This window comes from Solanum lycopersicum, chromosome 12 (assembly GCF_036512215.1).
Source record: "Solanum lycopersicum chromosome 12, SLM_r2.1".
NCBI classification, from domain to species: Eukaryota; Viridiplantae; Streptophyta; class Magnoliopsida; order Solanales; family Solanaceae; genus Solanum; species Solanum lycopersicum.
This window is the reverse complement of record NC_090811.1, coordinates 67,616,749-67,629,208: the sequence shown is the minus strand read 5'-3', so window position 1 is coordinate 67,629,208 and position 12,460 is coordinate 67,616,749. Positions and strand designations below refer to the sequence as shown.

The window sequence follows — 12,460 nt, the reverse complement described above, 5'->3', positions numbered from 1 at the left end:
ATATTATGACAATTTTAATGGTAGATTATATCATGTTGATAGAAGGCATCTTTTTTGGAAATATTGTAGATTGAGACACAACAATTCTTTGTATTTGTGTGGCTACCATTGGTTCAACAAAACAAGAAGCAACACAAAGGTCTTCTACTTCAACATGTCAACAAAAACTACAAGTGTCTCTAATGCATCCAACTCCTTTTTCCTCCCAAAAATCACTCACAATAATGGCTTTACAACAACCATTTCTATCTGAATTACTACTCCACTCATCTTCAATTAGAACAACACTCCCCAAAAGTTCACTTTTTTCTCTACAAATACCTCAAAGATTCAATCTTTATCTTCAAAATAAGCAAATCAAGAAACAAGGAACAAGTTGTTATGCAATTGCTGAGAATCTTGAAGCTGAGGATCAAAGTTTGATTTTGGAAAATTCAAGTTTAGATGAGTTGAGGGGACAAAGGGAAATTGTTGGTTATGATTGGACTGAAGAATGGTATCCTTTGTATTTAACCAAGAATGTACCTAATGATGCACCTTTAGGTCTTACTGTCTTTGATAAACAAGTTGTTTTGTATAAAGATGGAAGTGGTGAACTTAGATGCTTTGAAGATAGATGTCCACATAGGTAAAAAGAACATACTATATATGTTTGTGTTTTCATTGTCTCAGTTCAGTGTACAAAGCATCTCGATATAAATAGTACTAATTAAACGTATAGGTCACACAGAGATAACTTTGTTTGTTCAAGAACTTAGTATTTTAGCATGATCTTGTTATGCATAGACATTTCTTTTTTACTTGTTCCTTATGTAGTTAAGTGATAGCTAATACATTATGTAGTTGCTTAATTTCTCTTGATTAGCTAAAATCTATGTTTCGTGTAAGGGACAAGTACAAGAAGGGAAGTAGGAAGAATCGATTTGTAGCAACTACGATTTGAGTTACTAGTCGTTGGAAAGTCTCACAAGACGGATGAGCTCCGTTTTTTTTCATCATACTATGGTGGAAAAACATCTGTTTTTTCCAATACCTATAGTGATGTATTTATATGTATAGGAGGAGGACAAGTTAATGGTCTACTTAGCACCTCTTATGGATGGACCTAACCATAGCATTTTCCAATGGCTTATGTGGTTCGAGTTGAAAGCAACGAGTTCAAGCAGAATTTACCCTTCTCTTATTGTATCCTCTTGAAATAGCTCAAATGAGTGTAATAACGTACAACATTTTCCTCTTTAGTTTTGGTCTTGTTAAGCTGCTGAATGTTAACTGATTTTTCCGCGTTTCCATAAGCTCATAGTGATTTAGAAGTATTTTAGTACATGTTGTGTATTTTCAGGAATGAAGCTTGATATGAGTTCGATTCACGACAATGTATAACTGTCAGTCTGTTATGTTTTAATTCTTCATATCTGTTGATAATGTGTGAAGTAATCCTCCTTTAGTGTTCCCTGTTTTTCCCCCCTCTATCTGGCATGTATCTCTGTCTATCTATTAGTTTTGACGGAGCAACAAAGGGCTGAATCTCAGTGGTCCGTGACAGTAAGGCCACTCTACAACTTACATTACCCCGTCTTGTCTATCCATTAGTTAAGGATTCAACTAAACTGACTTCCAGATTGTCGCGAGATCAGTACCTCTTTCTGCTTTACTTCTATGCATTTCATAACAGTAACTCCGGAATCGTGACAAATTTCTTCTGAATTCAGATTGGCCAAACTCTCCGAAGGGCAACTGTATGATGGCAAACTGGAATGCTTGTATCACGGTTGGCAGTTTGACGGAGATGGTAAATGTGTCAAGATACCACAGGTTGGTTTTATATATGCATTTTCGTTTATGTTTCGTGTTGCAAATGTAATGTTATGCACTCTATTTTCATTTCCGTCTTTGATTTTGTTCCGTCCAGCTACCTGAAAATGCTAAAATTCCTCGATCAGCTTGTACGAAGACATATGAAATTCGGGATTCCCAAGGAGTAGTCTGGATATGGATGTCTCATAGAACACCACCTAATATTAACAAAATCCCCTGGTTTGAAAATTTTGAGAGGAAAGGATTTCGAGACATTTCTACTATTCACGAGCTCCCTTATGATCACTCTATTCTTCTCGAAAACCTTATGGATCCTGCTCATGTCCCGATATCACACGATAGGACAGATTTTACGGCGAAAAGGGAAGATGCTGGACCACTGTTTTTCGAGGTGACAGAAAGGACTAACCGAGGGTTTGCAGGGTGGTGGGGTAAAGAAAGAGATCAAGGCAAAGCAAACTATACTCCGAACTTCTTACGTTTTGAATCTCCTTGTGTTCTTCAGAATAATAGAGAAATTGTTGATGAGAGTGGGGAGAAGCATTACTTTTCGGGTCTTTTTCTTTGTAGACCATCTGGACAAGGGAAATCGATGCTTATTGTTCGGTTTGGGAATACAAGAAAACGAACCGGGATACTTAAATTTATCCCAAACTGGTTCTTGCATCAGAATGCAAGCAAGGTTTTCGAGCAAGATATGGGGTTCCTTTCGTCCCAAAACGAAATCCTAATGAAAGAAAAGGTTCCAACAAAGAAACTATACTTGAACCTTAAGTCGTCGGATACATGGGTAGCTGAATACAGGAAGTGGATGGACAAAGTGGGGCACGGAATGCCTTATCATTTCGGTCACAGCACCATTTTCCTGCCTCAACAACCTGCTGTCGTTGAGCACGCCCCTGCTGGTTTCGTTGCCAATTTTTCAGCTGCTCAGCCAGCTAAAGGAGGAATCGGTGGAATATATGCTCCGAACCCTGCCAACAGATACTTCAGACATGTTGTACATTGCAGGGATTGCAGCAACGTTGTTAAAGCTTTCGAGACTTGGAAAAAGGCCCTCTCTGTTATAGCTCTCGTGTCAACTGCATTCGCGATTCTAGTGTCTGGAAGACAATGGAAGGCCTTGCTTTTGCTTTCGACGTCGCTATGTTTAGCTGGTGCATATGCTTGTTCAACAGCCATTGCAATGAACACAACCAACTTCATAAGGACTCACAGAAGATTGTAAAAAGTATGTATATAATAGCTATATTCATATTGATGTTTTTCATGTAAAATAGGATTCAGGTTTATGTGCTTTTCATACATATTGCTCCCTCCGTCCCAATTTATGTGACACTGTTTGATTTGACACTTAATAAGTGAATCTCATATTATCTCTGCTATGCTTGATCGTTCCGTATGCTTCTTAAGGAAATTGAATGTCCGCGAGATGTTGGTGCAACTATCTACCTGGATGAGGTGCGTGCAAGTTGGTCTAGACACTAAGTTCTGGATGATTGCTTTGATAGGAAGAGTTAGTCGGTATATGTGTTGCTGGGAGATAATAAGTGTACTCAATGAAAAGTCGAGGTGTGTGCAAGTTGACATGATCGTTTGTTCACTTGTAATAATGTTTTGCCATGATTTAACTAAGTTCTCTTTTCCATTGTCCATGAGAGCTCATGGGATTGCTATTATTTTTGGTATGTTAGAAGTATCTAAATATGTAAGCCAATAATTAACACATATAACACTAAAAATATTTTTAGTAATTTTTTTTTTTTTGTATCAAGAAGAAGAGGAAATGTATTTGTTAATCAATTAAACAAACAAAAAATAAAATAAAAGAAAGAGTATGAATATAGAAATGGCAAAATACCATTTTTTATTTTTTATATTCGTACTTTGTACATGATATTAATGACTTCATTATAAATTTTTAAATATTTTTATTTTTATACATAATATATTCCTTACAAAATATTATAAGCACGGCTATTATAAAAAAAAATTCAAAAAGAGTGTATCACTATAACAAGTCACTTGTGTTAATAGTGAAATAAAATATAACATCAAAAATCAACTTTGAAGAATAAATGACTATTATAACGAGAGGAGCAAAGTATAACATCAGAATCGATTTTGAAGAGTATAACATTTAAAACATATTTCAAATAAAATCAGGTTATTATAGTAATTGTTATTATAACGAATAACAAAAAAGTAAAATATGTCATCAAAATTCAATTTTAATGAAAGTTAGGTCGTTATAACGAGAGAAGCAAAATATAATATTCGAATTGATTTTTGAAGAATATAACATTAAAAAAAATATTTTGAAGAAAATCAGGCTATTGTACCGAGTTGTTGTTATAACGGATAACTATTTAACAAGAAAAGCAAATTATGTCATCATAATTTGATTACGATGAAAATTAGATCGTTTATAATTGTACGCTGATTATATTTATAACGAATGACTATTATAACGAGATTTGACGGTATAACCTTGTCCAAGCCCATTAGAGCCCAAAAATCCAAACAGGCTTTTTTCCCCTTTTAAATAAAATCTTTGGCGAAACCCTAATTTCTTCCTCCCTATCTCTTCCTCTTTTTGCCGAGAACTCTTCAGCTTCACTTTTCTTCAACGAAATCAAATGGTATGTTTCTGTTTATCTCTAACTATACCTTAAATTTATCGTATTATATTCGTTAATGGTGTTTTAAAGGTTAGTTAATTGGATAGTAATGTGTGTTTTGCTTTGAATTTGTTAGATTGATTCTTGTGATTTTTGTGTTAATATGTGGAGTAATAGCTCAATTGTGATGAAATAGTAGTGCTAGTTTGTGTTTAAAGTAGTAAAAATCTGTTCTTTTTGTAAATCTGAATGACTAATTACCAGAAAGATAATTTGATGAGGTGAGTTGAGCTGTGAGGGCTCAGGTTCTAATCCGGGTGTGTTAAAAAGATTGATTTTTTCCTATCTGTTTGAGATTTGGGGGACAGTGATATTTATGGACTCCATGATTGTAAAATAGAAATTCAATATAGTGGGTTGGGTTGAGCTGTGAGGTCTCAATGTTCATGCTTTGAGTGACTACTGCCCGTTGATGGCATGGTTGTAAAAAGAAATTCAATGTAGTGGGCTGGACCGCGAGGTCTCAGGTTCAAATCCCTGGTATGGTAAAAAGATTTTTTTTTTCCTGTTTTTTTGAGCTTTCTGGTTACCTTTGTACACCATGATTGTATTAGGAAATTCAATATAGTGGGTTGAGCTGCGAGGCCTCAGATTTAAATGCTGGGTGTGTTAAAAGGTTGATTTCCCCATCTGTTCAAGCTTTGGTGGACAGTGTTACCTATTGACACCATGGTTATGGTTTTAAAAAAGAAATTTAATGTTGTGACCGGTCAAATCCCGGGTGTGGTAAAAAGATTGATATTTTTACATCTGTTCAAGCTTTAGGGGAGCTTGGGGGCCAATGTTACTCGTGGATGCCATTGTTGTAAAAAGAAATTCAAATAAATTAATTAATTCTCTCGGATATTCTTATGTGTTTTTTCATCAAAATGTATTTCAGATTATCCCAGAGAAAAACAGGAGAGAGATCTCCAAGTACCTCTTCCAAGGTAATTATTTCTTTCTGTTTTCTTATGTGTTGGATGCTTTAGGATATCTTTGAGATGATGTTGGTATTTATTGCGAATTTACGTTTATGCATTGTAGAGGGAGTATGCTTTGCTAAGAAGGACTACAACTTGGCGAAACATCCTAACATTGATGTGCCGAACCTACAAGTGATTAAGCTGATGCAGAGCTTTAAGTCAAAGGAGTATGTGCGCGAGACCTTTGCTTGGATGCACTACTACTGGTATCTTACCAATGATGGCATTGAGTTCCTCAGGACTTACCTCAATCTTCCTTCTGAAATTGTCCCTGCCACATTGAAGAAGTCTGCTAAGCCCCTTGGTCGTCCCATGGGTGGACCTCCAGGCGATAGGCCCCGGTAAATTTCACAACCATATGTGTAGCTTCATTGAAATAAAAGTTTCTCGAGTGATTGAGTTGATTTTGATGCATCTCCTTTGTATTTTTGCAGTGGACCACCAAGGTTTGAGGGTGATAGGCCAAGGTTTGGTGATAGGGATGGTTATCGTGCTGGTCCAAGAGGTCCACCTGGTGAATTTGGAGGCGAGAAGGGTGGAGCTCCAGCTGACTACCAGCCCGCATTCAGGGTAAGTCAATTCGTATCCTTTACATTATTGATTCAAATTTTCAGAGCATGTTTTGTATTGAGGAATGAAGGCAATGATATAGCAATCGTTTTTTGTTTAGTTTAAATTTCGTATTATTACATTAGCAAAGCCGATTTTAGTTGCTCTCAGGTCATCAACCAAGATTTCTTTCATTTTTGTCTGTTTAACTAAAGTCACTTTCCTTTATTTTAGAGGAATTTAAATGGGAAAAACATACAATGGTAAAAGATTCTTGCCATACTCTAGTGCCAATGTGCCTTTTTACTTGCTGAATTGTAAAATCTTCGTGTTAATATCTTGTGTTTCCTGTTTGATGCATTTAGTACTTGCCAACGGCACAAGGATTCACCTGGATATTGAACCGTAGTAGTTCTCTTCAATGCTGAACTTCCCATATTGCCTATGTCATTTTGGTTTGTCCCCCTCCATCTTTTCTTACAGAAGCCGGCAAGTGCATTTCAGGGTGCTGATCTTTAAGTACCTTTGCTATAATGTTGTCTGCCTCGTTTCTTATTTTGCTTTTGACCAATATGTGATTTGCATGGCAATTGAATGGTGGAAATGTTCTCTATTCAAAAGAATTCGTTAAGCGGACACCAATCTTGTGGATGCTCTCTTATTTAATGTAAACTAAGCTGAACTATGAACATTATCTAAATTATAATTTTGTACTTGTAGGGTGGTGGTGGAAGACCTGGATTTGGTCGTGGAGCCGGAGGTTTTGGTGGTGCACCCCCTAGTTCAAGCTCCTAGGTTTCTATTGTTTTATCCAAATTTTGATCATTAAATGTTGGACTCAACTTGACTATTATTCTCTCCTTTAAAACACTCTGCTATGCAGGCAATTTCAATCTATCTTTTTATCTTTAATGAACTACTATAAGATTCACATATTCTGGTCATTGTTTTATGGTCCAAACAAAACACTTGCAATTTGTTTCATTGATAGATCAGTTATTGATGTTTTCGTCTGGATAGACTATATGCTTTAGGATTGATATAATTTTCCTCGAATTTCATGTGAACGTGGGATATTTTGTGCCTCGAATTTCACTGGAACTCAGAAATAAGGTGTCAGATGCAATGTGGATTGACTTTGTAAGTATTTAAGTACTCATCTGTTCCCCACCTTGGCAGAGTGTATCGACATAACCACACCAAATAAATGTAGCTTTAATGCTAAATTTAATCGGAGATGCCAATAAATTTATTGCTAATTTCATATTTTTTTATCGTTATCGTGAGCAAGAAGATTCTTTAATATATATCAAAGTGATGAAAAGACCAATTAGTTCAAATAAGATATGTATCTTCTTTAAAACTTGTCACACATTCTGAAAGAAATTAATTGAATTTATTTTTATATAACCTAGCTTGAGTTTGATTAAGCATAGTATCTCAAAAATGAGTGTTTTAGGTTTAACATTCTCTATGTACTCTTGATCGAGTTTGTTACACGTGACTTACCTGGTGCAATTTAGCAGATTATTACACTAGACTTAAATCTATCTTTTTCGCGCTCAAAGAATAGTGATTGCGGAATAAAAAAAGATAATTTTGATCGAATTTGTTACATGTGACTTACCTAGTGCAATTTAGCCGACTATTACACTAGACTTAAAATCTTTTTTTTCGTGTTCAGAATAGCGATTGCGGAATAAAAAAAAATAATGGTAATTTATATTACAAACTTATCATAACATGGCTAGCAAGCTTCTTATAAAGGGGTAGATTATTATTGCTATTTTAAAAAAAAAAAAAAAGTATGGAACAAATGATACTATAGAACATCCAAGACATTCATAAAACCAAAAATAAAATATAAAAAAAATGTTCACAAGTAATTAATTAATTTAAAAGAATTCATCTGTTTTCCACTCTTGTCAGAAAATAATTAAATTCATTTACTATACCTAACCAAACTAAATAAATGCACCCATAAATATTCAACCTGTACTTTCCTCCTCTTCTTTTTAATTTTTATTATATTCCTTCATTTTACTGGGCAATATACTGAAAACACAAAGAAAATAACTCTGTGTAACACCAAAAATATATATGGAGAAACTCAAACTACAAATATATTCAATCCAAACACTATGTTTACGCAAAAAAAAATATAAATTTTCGTTACTTATTTTCTTGTGTTCGATAATATTTTTTTCGAAAACATCATGTTCAACTCTTTCATTTAATTTTTATGGATTATCTTGTCCCTCAGCTGAATTAATGGTGAAAAATACAGTAAGATCAGCTTCTTCTATGGATCCAACTATACCTGGGAAATTGCTTCGTCTTCTTTTTCACGATTGCTTTGTTGAGGTAATATTTCTAGTAATTATCTATTTAATTTTTATGCATTACGCTTGTATAAAAGAAATTTGGATTAACTACTTTGCATGCAATTACGTAACTAGTAGTGTATATTCTCACTTCAATTTACACTCTACTGTAGTTAATTTTATCGATTTGATGTGAACACTGAATAAAGTTTAATTCAAATAAATTTAATAAAGTTCTTAAATTCTTCCTCAAATAATACTTCTGATCTTAATTTACATGACATCATCTGATCAAGCATGAAGTTTTATAAATAAAATAAATACTTAATTGTGATCTAGAAATATTGTATTATTATAAATTATCTCATTTAAGCAATTAAGTAGTTTTCAATATAAATAAGTGACATTAATCACTTCTAAGAAAATAAAAAGAAAAAAAAAACATGTCATAAATTAAGGCAAATGACGTAATATTTTATCATATGAAAGATTGATTAATTTTTTTCTGAATAATAGGCCCTCCTGTCTATCCTTGTCCATTTAAGTACCAAACTATATTTTTGTGTTGATTAGGATTAAAAACTCGTAACTTGCATCTAACTTACACATCTGATATCATACATTGCGCTCTTATTACTAGATCAAAAATCCCCTGAGGCTAAAATATTGAGGAGGATTATAATATTTTTAAAATTTTTTTTTAGGGTTGTGATGCATCTATATTATTAGAAGGAAATGGAACAGAAAGAAGTGATCCAGCAAACAAATCACTTGGAGGATTTTCAGTAATAGAAAATGCCAAAAGGGTTTTGGAAATATTTTGTCCTTTTACGGTTTCTTGTGCTGATATTGTTGCTTTGGCGGCTAGAGATGCTGTTGAATTTGTATGTTTTTCTAAAACTTATTTGTTACTCAACCGTCATTAATAAGGATTAGCGATGAAGTAATTTTTATTGTTTAGCAATATAAGTTATCCATTGTTGATTTCTATTTTTTTATAGTGTGTTTTTGTTTGTTTAATTAATGTATGTTAATTTTATGTGACATGTTTAATTTGTGATTAAAAAATTATTTAGTTCGTCGCTTATAAATATTTGATGTTTAAATGGAGAAGGATATATAAAAAAAGTTCATTATTCATCGAGTTTTGACTAGTATACATTTAGTTAATCTTCAAAAATTTAGATCAAGATTGAGAAAAAAAAAACTATTGTACTTATCGTTACTACCTTTTTAATACGTATTTTTGTTTGAAAACATAGAGAACTTCCTGTATTAGAGAAAATTAAATGTTTTCATATGTTTGATCGATTCTTATTACTATTCAAGATTGACTTGTTGAAAATGTTTTTGATGTTTCGATGGAAATGTTTGTTCAAAATTCTTTGATAGTAAATTTGTTTGAGACTGAAACGTTAATTGTTGTTATTTTGATGATTATAAAAACAGGCAGGAGGGCCAAATGTTCAAATTCCAACAGGAAGAAAAGATGGAAGAATTAGTTTGATAACAAATGTGAGACCAAACATAGTGGACACAAGTTTCACAATGGATCAAATGATTAATATTTTTACTATAAAGGGACTTTCTTTAGATGATCTTGTTATCCTATCAGGTACATGCATTATATTATTTAATTAAGCAATTTATTTTTCATTGATCTTTAATTTTTATCCTAAAAATCGAATTTCTAAAAGGTGCCAATAATTTCTAAGGTGAGAAGACAAAGTCATAATGTATTTAATATTAGGGTCACAAAAACTTTATGAGTAGATAGTACTAAAATTTAAGTAGGGTTACAAGAATTTAAAGTCATTTATTTCTCATATTTGATAATAACTATGACTCAATTCCATATAAACTATAATATTAGATTTAAACGTTTAATATACAATAAAATTACTCAATTTAGCGATAAATTTGATTCTCTTCCCATAAAATAATGTTTAGATATGTAAAAAGGAGATCGAGTTACACGTGTTCTTAATCTTAAATGTAAAGATATAGGGATCCATATATATACACATAATATATTTGTTTAGATAGGCCTCAATGACCCCTTTCTCATTTTGAAAAACTTATGTAATCCTATTCTAACCCGATTCGATATGGAATGAACTTATAATCATATACTATCGATTTCATTTCACTTAAGACGTGAAATTACAATCTTTTTTATTTTATTTCGTCATGTTTCCATAAGAATTTATATAGCATGTGAGAAATATTGAAAATTAATTAGCAATATTTTTTATTATTGTTTCTTATACTTCAATTATCTTTTGCTATTTAATATGTTGCTACTTTTCTTTCTTCCATACTTCCACCATTATACTGTTTTTCTATAGCATTCTTCTGATTTTTTTTTAAAAAAAATCGAGAATCAATAAAAAAACATTCACTATACCTCCAGAAAGGTAGGTTTATTATATATTTATGAAAAATAGTTTTTGATCGGTCTATATATATAAACATAACATAATTTTTTAACGAGAAATATTTGATTGACCATTCTGGACTATATATGACTTACATCACTGGGTGTAACTACGTAAGATCTTCATACAGTACTACTCCTTCCCTAAATTTCACTTGTGCGATTACATTGCGTATATGACGTTACTAATACTTTTGTTGTATGCCAAAAAATTGTAGGTGCACACACAATAGGATCAGCACATTGCAATGCATTTAGTGATCGTTTTAGAGTGGACACAAATGGCAATTTCACTCTAATTGACCCTTCATTAGACAAAGCATATGCAATAGAGTTAACAAAACAATGTCCAGCAGGGGCAGCAACTTCAACAATTACAGTAAAAAATGATCCTCAAACACCTCAACTTTTTGACAATCAATATTTCAAAGATTTAATACAACACAAGGGGCTTTTTCAATCCGATTCTGTTTTATTTAACGACGTACGTACAAAGAAAAGAGTCGTTGAGTTTGCGAATGATCAAGACGGATTTTTCAGGAGTTGGAGTCAATCTTTCGTGAGACTTTCTGTGCTCGGAGTGAAGTCCGGAGAGGATGGAGAGGTTAGAACTTCTTGTTCGGTTATAAATTAATGTGTGGTAATATAATGACGTACGAACAAAGGAAAGAGTCATAGAGTTCGCAAATGATCAAGACGGATTTTTCAAGAGTTGGGAGTCAATCTTTTGTGAGACTTTCTATGCTTGGAGTGAAGTCTGGAGAGGATGAAGAGGTTAGAACTTCTTGTTCGGTTATAAATTAGTGCGTGACAATACAGTGACGTATGCAGAATTTTATTCGTGAGTTGGTTTCTATTATTATAATTTGGGCTTGTAAGTAAGGTTTGAGTTTGGAATTTTATAAATTGTATTATTTTAATTTCAAAAAGTGTCGACTTATTTTATGTATTCATATTTTGTAATAAGTTAATTTATTACATTGTTGTTATATATAATTTTAAATTCATTTTTGTGCGTTACTTCATTTTGTAATAACTTTATATGATGTCTTAATACAAAACATATACGATATCTTTTTCTAAAACAAGATTTTTATCAAATTAAATTTTAAGTCACTAATTTTATTCAATCGTCTTGAATTTCAAAAATAAAATCAATTTATGCGATTGGTCAATTCGAGGCGGTGAGCCATGGTTTGTAGTATGTATAATTCTAGAAATTGCTAGAAAGGTGTCTATAGTTTTAAAAGTGACATGTTTATCCTTCTAACTTGCTAAAAGTTAAAAGATGACCTGTTATTTTATGACTCATTAATATTCTATTTAAAATATTAATAAAAAAAGTATAATTTTGAAAATAAAAAAGAGTCAAAAATACCCTTATTCATTAACAGGATCTGTAAACGCCACTTTGTTGCCATATGGATACCACATGGCATGCCACATAAGCCAAAAGAGTTCCACTCATGCCGCATAGAAAATAAACTTACCCCTAATTTCCCCCAATTTTCTCTATTTCCTTAAAATTTAGACACAAATTCACTGAACATCATAGAAATCCTTTCCCTTAGAACTTATGTATTTTGGAAAATTGTTCTAAAGAAATGGAGAAACGAGGAAAAAGGGTTCTATGTTCTTTAGTGAAATCATTTTTTAAATTCTACGGAAAATGGAGAAAATTGAGGG

The 12,460-nt window shown here is 32.6% G+C and overlaps 3 protein-coding genes across 6 annotated transcripts; all 3 read left to right on the top strand.

Moving 5' to 3' along the window:
- Positions 1-27: 27 nt before the first annotated feature.
- LOC101252762 (protein TIC 55, chloroplastic) lies at positions 28-3,471 on the top strand. 2 transcript variants are annotated; one of them, XM_004253000.5, is made up of 4 exons: positions 28-628; positions 1,713-1,815; positions 1,913-3,049; positions 3,232-3,471. In XM_004253000.5, exons 1-3 carry the CDS (start codon positions 183-185, stop codon positions 3,044-3,046), a joined length of 1,683 nt encoding a protein of 560 aa, XP_004253048.2. In that variant the 5' UTR covers positions 28-182; the 3' UTR covers positions 3,047-3,049; positions 3,232-3,471. The 2 variants fall into 2 exon arrangements, with proteins under 2 accessions (XP_004253048.2, XP_004253047.2); XM_004252999.5 differs by lacking the exon at positions 3,232-3,471 and having other exon boundaries at positions 1,913-3,203.
- An 826-nt stretch (positions 3,472-4,297) lies between these two features.
- On the top strand, positions 4,298-6,932 carry LOC101253268 (small ribosomal subunit protein eS10z). Its single transcript, XM_004253002.5, has 5 exons — positions 4,298-4,460; positions 5,380-5,428; positions 5,526-5,805; positions 5,899-6,034; positions 6,734-6,932. Exons 1-5 carry the CDS (start codon positions 4,458-4,460, stop codon positions 6,806-6,808), a joined length of 543 nt encoding a protein of 180 aa, XP_004253050.1. The 5' UTR covers positions 4,298-4,457; the 3' UTR covers positions 6,809-6,932.
- An 85-nt stretch (positions 6,933-7,017) lies between these two features.
- LOC101254073 (peroxidase 18) lies at positions 7,018-11,781 on the top strand. Of its 3 annotated transcripts, XM_010316492.3 has the most exons (5): positions 7,018-7,153; positions 8,277-8,377; positions 9,042-9,221; positions 9,787-9,952; positions 10,993-11,781. In XM_010316492.3, exons 2-5 carry the CDS (start codon positions 8,285-8,287, stop codon positions 11,406-11,408), a joined length of 855 nt encoding a protein of 284 aa, XP_010314794.1. In that variant the 5' UTR covers positions 7,018-7,153; positions 8,277-8,284; the 3' UTR covers positions 11,409-11,781. The 3 variants fall into 3 exon arrangements, with proteins under 3 accessions (XP_010314794.1, XP_004253052.1, XP_019067031.1); XM_004253004.4 differs by lacking the exon at positions 7,018-7,153 and having other exon boundaries at positions 8,009-8,377; XM_019211486.3 differs by lacking the exons at positions 7,018-7,153; positions 9,042-9,221 and having other exon boundaries at positions 8,009-8,377.
- The last annotated feature ends 679 nt before the right edge of the window (positions 11,782-12,460 follow it).

Bases quoted from the DNA above. Each gene is read 5' to 3' on its own strand.
- LOC101252762 (XM_004253000.5), top strand. From the start codon at position 183: ATGCATCCAACTCCTTTTTCCTCCCAAAAATCACTCACAATAATGGCT. The intron at 629-1,712 runs GTAAAAAGAACA...TTCTGAATTCAG, and splicing joins GAAGATAGATGTCCACATAG to ATTGGCCAAACTCTCCGAAG. The intron at 1,816-1,912 runs GTTGGTTTTATA...TGTTCCGTCCAG, and splicing joins AATGTGTCAAGATACCACAG to CTACCTGAAAATGCTAAAAT.
- LOC101253268 (XM_004253002.5), top strand. The intron at 5,429-5,525 runs GTAATTATTTCT...TATGCATTGTAG, and splicing joins CTCCAAGTACCTCTTCCAAG to AGGGAGTATGCTTTGCTAAG. The intron at 6,035-6,733 runs GTAAGTCAATTC...TTGTACTTGTAG, and splicing joins ACTACCAGCCCGCATTCAGG to GGTGGTGGTGGAAGACCTGG.
- LOC101254073 (XM_004253004.4), top strand. From the start codon at position 8,114: ATGGAGAAACTCAAACTACAAATATATTCAATCCAAACACTATGTTTA. The intron at 9,222-9,786 runs GTATGTTTTTCT...TTATAAAAACAG, and splicing joins CTAGAGATGCTGTTGAATTT to GCAGGAGGGCCAAATGTTCA. The intron at 9,953-10,992 runs GTACATGCATTA...AAAAAATTGTAG, and splicing joins TGATCTTGTTATCCTATCAG to GTGCACACACAATAGGATCA.